The 6,025-nt window shown below is 36.4% G+C and overlaps 1 protein-coding gene and 1 non-coding gene across 3 annotated transcripts; one reads left to right on the forward strand and one right to left on the reverse strand.

The window, feature by feature from the left end:
* The first annotated feature begins 866 nt into the window (after positions 1–866).
* Positions 867–4,995, forward strand: LOC140866052 (probable pectin methyltransferase QUA3). Of its 2 annotated transcripts, XM_073270918.1 has the most exons (7): positions 867–1,466; positions 2,445–2,648; positions 2,731–2,941; positions 3,040–3,301; positions 3,414–3,788; positions 4,028–4,123; positions 4,728–4,995. In XM_073270918.1, the coding sequence occupies exons 1-7, from the start codon at positions 1,044–1,046 to the stop codon at positions 4,933–4,935; spliced, it is 1,779 nt and encodes a 592-aa protein (XP_073127019.1). In that variant the 5' UTR covers positions 867–1,043; the 3' UTR covers positions 4,936–4,995. The 2 variants fall into 2 exon arrangements, with proteins under 2 accessions (XP_073127019.1, XP_073127020.1); XM_073270919.1 differs by lacking the exon at positions 4,028–4,123.
* Positions 4,996–5,742: 747 nt separating this feature from the next.
* On the reverse strand, positions 5,743–5,813 carry TRNAG-GCC (transfer RNA glycine (anticodon GCC)). Its single transcript has one exon. It is a non-coding gene; the product is annotated as a tRNA-Gly (tRNA).
* Between the last annotated feature and the right edge of the window lie 212 nt (positions 5,814–6,025).

Below are 6,025 nucleotides of genomic sequence, written 5' to 3' on the forward strand. Positions count from 1 at the left end.
TCTCTCTCAATCTCTCGGCCTCACTCTACACACCCAGAAGGAAAAGGAGGTGCACATTTCAGCAGATTAGGGAAAGGGGAATTAATATGGGGTTTGGTAGTGGGCTGTGATAAAATAGGGAATCGTTGGGCCAAAGCCCAACAATCGCTATTTTTTTATACGTACAGGTACCTCCACCATGACATGGATGACAGCAACATCCATTTGATGAAAGGATAGATTGACTCGTCCACATAACATGATACCAAGAAAAAAATAATAATAGTTTGTAGGTTATTAATGCATTAGTACGGGGGGTTTACCCAACGCGCACCAACATGTAACGACTGCGAGTTTCCACGTTATAAAAATTAATAATAATATCGAGCTCTTAAATATATTTTAGAAAGAATAAACTAAGTAATGAGAAAATAAAAATGATCCTTTGTATATAGGCTTTAGTCTGGTTTATGATCATGCACAAATTTTTACCATTTCTTCTTGTTTAATGTTTCAAAATATAAGTTGGTTAGTTTTTTTGTCCCCAAATCGGGGAAGTTGCTTTGAGGTTAAATTTGAGATTTTGGTGATAGATGGATACAATTTGACAATAATATCTACGTTACACCGATGTTTTTCACGAATAAGATAACATTTGGGATAGCTTCGAGGAAGTTTTTTTTAGTTTTTTTTAAACAAAATTTTAAAATTTTATTAAATTTTGGTAAAAAAAATAAAAATAAAAATAGTTTTTAGAAAATCTCTCATACAATACCTAAATGTTTAGGTCGAGCCCAACGTTTCATCAATTGGATCACAGAAATTGCCCTGATGGGTATGGGTCGGACGGAGGCACAAAGGAGGTGGCCTAAACGGTTTGTTGATTTGCATGGATATGTACGTTAAGCTTAAGTGATCGTACACTCCCCCGCCAATCGATGAGATATGGGACGAGTTTTCTCAGTGAAATCATCGAAAAGCAGTCAGCGAATGCGTAAGATGAGATCTTGAAGCTCGGTTCTTGTCAGAGAGATCAGGAACTTGGTGCTGAACAAATTAATATAATGGCCCATTATAATCTTCCATCTTCAAAGCATAGAAACGTGCGGCAATGGCGTCTGCGGAACATAATCACCGCCGCGTTTTTCGGAGCAGCGTTTCTCTTTTACCTAGTAGTGTTCACTCCATTGGGTGGCTCGCTCGCAGCGACGAGGGGCCAGAGGCTTCTTCCTTCAGATCCGCGCCGACGTGCGAAGCTGGTGACGCAGGTGGAGCTTGGCCAGCAGGCAGTGAAGATTGATTCTTGCCCTTCTGAAATGGTGGATCACATGCCCTGTGAGGATCCTAAAATTAGTAGTCAGCTGAGCAGAGAGATGAATTTCTATCGGGAGAGGCATTGCCCTCCGCTGGAGGAGACGCCATTGTGCTTGATCCCTCCACCTCGGGGATACCGTGTTTCGGTGCAATGGCCGGAGAGTTTACACAAGGTGAAATGATTGTCCTTTGTTACTTAATTAATTGATTCCATTTATTATGCAGAAAGATTCAAGCTTTTTGGCTTGGTTGAGATTATAGTTGTTTCTTAGTATATATGTAGTCAGTTTAAGACGTAGAAGATTAGATTTTTGGTATGTGTTGAGCTTCAGATTGACTTCCGTTTGATGCGCATTGTTAATTGAACAGTTTCTGGATTGTCTGTTCTGCCTAGACGTCTGCCTGCGATATTTGGTGGATAATGTAGTAAAATCTTGTTAATTATTCTTGCTTCTTAATTTGAGTTTGTGAGATGGTAATATATTGCTTTGCATGGCCTTTAGTAAAGTGAAATGTTTGTGCTTCTGGCTTATGTTAAAAAATTCCCAATTTGTGCTCATTCCTGCTATTTAGGTCTCGGATGTTACTAATTATTGATGCTGGTTTTTATGCTTGTTTGAAATGTTTGGTGATAGCTTCTGCGCCTTTCATTGGTGGTGATCTTCCTACCCTAGGCATGTGCTGAGAAGATTTAAATTTTGATTGAAAAATCAATTTTGTAATTTAATCAGCGTGTCACAGGTTGTCTTATGATTACATACTTTGCTTATGATGATATTTAACAATCCACTCAAGAGTAATGTCTCGCGATGCAATTATGATTGATAAAATGTTGTCTGGAATCTCCTGACATGGAATCGTGATGCAAGGATTACTTTGATCGACAGAATTTCTTGTTTATGAGTTTAACCAATCAAAGATTCATTGCTTTTGCTACACGCTTTCAGAAATATGTCTTATATGTCTATCCAGTTAGGAGGGAACTGTTGAAAGTTTATGACCCATGTCTAAAATGAAGTGAAAACTTCAACATTACATGTATTTACAAATGTAAATGGAACAAACGATTGGAATATTATTTGAAAGAACTGATTCAGAGCTGTGGGATATGTATTCTTGGAATTCTTGTTTTACTCAGAGTTGATATGCAGATATGGCATGATAACATGCCCTACGATAAAATTGCGGATCGAAAAGGTCACCAGGGGTGGATGAAAAAAGAAGGTCCATATTTCATATTCCCTGGTGGGGGCACAATGTTTCCTGATGGAGCAGTTCAGTACATTGAGAAACTTAAACAGTATATCCCCATCGCCAGTGGAGATTTAAGAACAGCTCTTGACATGGGATGCGGGGTCTGAATTTCTATCCTGTTCCCAATCTGATCTTAACAACAAATGATATCTTTAAAAATTTCAGTAGTCATTCTTATTGTAGGTTGCTAGTTTCGGCGGATACATGCTTAACGAAAACATTTTGACTCTTTCTTTTGCTCCAAGAGATTCACACAAATCTCAGATTCAGTTTGCTCTTGAAAGAGGAGTACCCGCATTTATTGCCATGTTGGGAACTCGTAGACTGCCCTTTCCTGGTTTCTCATTTGATTTCGTGCATTGTTCAAGATGCCTAATTCCATTCACTGCCTATAGTAAGTTAGTGAAGTCTTGTAAAGACACTCTCTCCCGTGTCAAGGTTCTATAAATCCAATAATTTTCCTAATAACACAGGAAACTTGTGACTTTTCAGATGCGGCATATTTTCTTGAAGTTGATCGGTTGCTTCGCCCAGGAGGCTACCTAGTCATATCTGGCCCTCCTGTTAGATGGTCCAAACAGGAAAAGGAGTGGGATGATCTTCAGGCGGTAGCTAGATCTTTGTGCTATAAGCTAATTATCATTGATGGAAACACGGCCATATGGAAAAAGCCTACTGACAGTTCATGTCGTCTCAATAAAAACAAATTTGGAATCCACATGTGCAACATATCTAATGACCCCAATCTTGCATGGTACTGCATAATATGTGTTGCACATCATTATTCTTGAAAATAATTAAATAAGCATATACGATCCGTTTATATTACAATAACATTATTTAGGCTTAACTATATGAAATTTCAGGTATATTAAATTGGAGAACTGCGTGAGCAGGATATCTTTGTCCAATGAAGGTTATTCTATTGGGATGATTCCAAAATGGCCGGAGAGATTGACAAAAGCACCTTCCAGGGCGAGTGCTGTGAAAAATGGGCTCAATTTGTTTGAAACTGACAGCCGAAAATGGGAAAAGAGGGTTAATTACTACAAGAATTCACTAAATCTAAAACTCGGTACTCCATCAATTAGAAATATCATGGACATGAATGCTTTCTTCGGAGCTTTTGCTGCCGCAATAATATCTGACCCTGTTTGGGTGATGAATGTTATCCCAGCTCACAATCCTAGAACTCTTGATATTATATATGATCGAGGACTAATTGGAATTTATCATGATTGGTGGGTAGACATAGCTCAGTTTCCATTTCTCACATTCTCTAGTACCCATTCATTCACAAATTCATCAAGTATATGATATTATGTGCTGCTAGCTAACATATATTGTTGGCTGAGTAGTAGACGTTCTTTCAATGAAATAATAATCTTTCTGGATTATGATTTGTGTTCTAATAACAATAGCTTCACATTGTATCATATGTTTTAAACTGCTGAGGCTTGGTTGTGGTTGTTGCTGTCAGGTGTGAACCTTTTTCCACATATCCTCGAACATATGATCTAATTCATGTAACTGATGTAGAATCCCTTACAAAGGATCCCAGTTCTGGAAAGAACAGGTATGCTGATTTTCACTCTTTTATTTTTCACATCATCAAACTTGGCTGCACCACTAGCCAACCATGGTTGTTAGGATAAAAAAACTAGGTCCTAGGATCTTGCCATAAATGCAAAAGGTCCCTATTATTCAGTGGCAGCGATTATTCCAATTATACAATGTGATTGTCAATGTTCCATAATAGTTTCAACGTGTCGTTTGGGCTACTGAACAGCTTCAAGAATTTGAATTGCACTGCCACTAGAATCCATAGTTTTTGTACAGTAGGAGACATGCGGTTTGATCATTGATCAATTCCAATGACTTGCACATTTTAGCAACTATTGTAAGAGATTATTGAGTACAGAAACATTTGTCACAGTCAGCAATCAAAACTGGCTTTTAGTTGCTAAACAATCTAAAATATTTTAACTATGCTGCCTCTAAGTGTGCTATAGTTTCTATGGCAATAGCATGCATTCTGTTCTTGCACTGACCTTTACGAAAATCGTTCTAGTGTGAGATTTTAGTAAGATTCTAGATTAAGATAATGGAATCTGTTCTAATGTTAGTATAAAATCATTCGAAGTTTGTACCAGTTCAACGACCTCGACTCCATTTTGCAGGTGTAACCTTGTGGATTTGATAGTTGAGATGGATAGAATTTTGCGCCCAGAAGGCACAGTTGTCATCTGGGATTCCCCAGAGGTGATAGACAAAGTTCATCGTATTTCTCAGGCCGTAAGATGGAGGGCGTCTGTACACGAAGAACCGTCTGAATCGCATGGAAAGGAGAAGATTCTTGTAGCAACAAAAAAGTTGTGCAAGATGTAAATCAATCCAAATTAGTTCTTTTTTTTTTTTTGTGGTCTTTATATTTAGAATGAAGATAGGTGTAAAGTTTTGAAATGAAATTTGGATTAAATGAGAGAAGTTTTGTCAAGGTGTTTTTTCCTTGTGCATTCTCTTACCAAACAATTGGCCTGGGTTTTCAAAACTTAAACATTGTAATTTAATTATGATAAGCGTCTGCCTCATTTATGAAGTCCCTGTAAAAGATTGTGTATAGAAACTAGAAAGTACTTAAATTATAGATGATGAGGAAGTGAATAGTGTTCGAAAATAAAAACGAAAAATGCAACAACCAAAAAAAAAAAAAATAGAGTATTTGTTGATTTGGTTAATAAGTTATAAATTTTAATAAAATGTCAAAAATACTCGTCAGCTGAACATTTAAATTGAATGTAAAGAGTAATTTTAGATTAGACAAAATATTGGAGTAAGCGTTTCTAGAAAAATGCCCTAATCGTTTTGGAAGAGATCATCAAATCAGAATGTAACTAATTTTGAAATTTGAATAACTTGAGCAGAAATATCACAAAATTTGAGGTTAAATAACATAGAAAACAGATTTTTCAAAAGCGAAAGAATCATTTTACACCATCTTATTCTTATGTACAATTAAATTTTTTTTCAAATTTTTTTTTTTTTTTAAAAAGAGGGAATTAATTTTTTTTTTTTAAATAAAGTAGAGAAAAAAAAAGGAGGGAGCTCAGCAGCGCAATTTATCATCCGAGAGCAGATGTTGCGACAGACCCAACCGTCAGCAAAGAGCGCAGCTATCATCATCGCAAGCCCAAATGCACCAGCCGGGAATCGAACCCGGGTCTGTACCGTGGCAGGGTACTATTCTACCACTAGACCACTGGTGCTTGTTATATAATGAGTAATAAACAACTTATATATACTATTTAAATAATGAGATTTTAAGCTTTTATTTATCTACTAGTTATTTTTTTTCCTTTCTTAAAGTAAATTATACTGACACTATAGTCAATAAGTATTTACAGCAATTTTAAAACACAACATTTTTTGTTATATTGTTTCAAATATTAATTTTGTGAGAAAAATTCTTATTCTACTC

This window comes from Henckelia pumila, chromosome 4, assembly GCF_033568475.1.
Source record: "Henckelia pumila isolate YLH828 chromosome 4, ASM3356847v2, whole genome shotgun sequence".
Lineage (NCBI taxonomy): Eukaryota > Viridiplantae > Streptophyta > Magnoliopsida > Lamiales > Gesneriaceae > Henckelia > Henckelia pumila.

Excerpts from the sequence above, each read along its gene's own strand:
- LOC140866052 (XM_073270918.1), top strand. The coding sequence starts at position 1,044 with ATGGCCCATTATAATCTTCCATCTTCAAAGCATAGAAACGTGCGGCAA. Across the intron at positions 2,649-2,730 it reads CTCTTGACATGGGATGCGGG|GTTGCTAGTTTCGGCGGATA; the intron begins GTCTGAATTTCT and ends TTCTTATTGTAG. Across the intron at positions 4,124-4,727 it reads CCCAGTTCTGGAAAGAACAG|GTGTAACCTTGTGGATTTGA; the intron begins GTATGCTGATTT and ends TCCATTTTGCAG.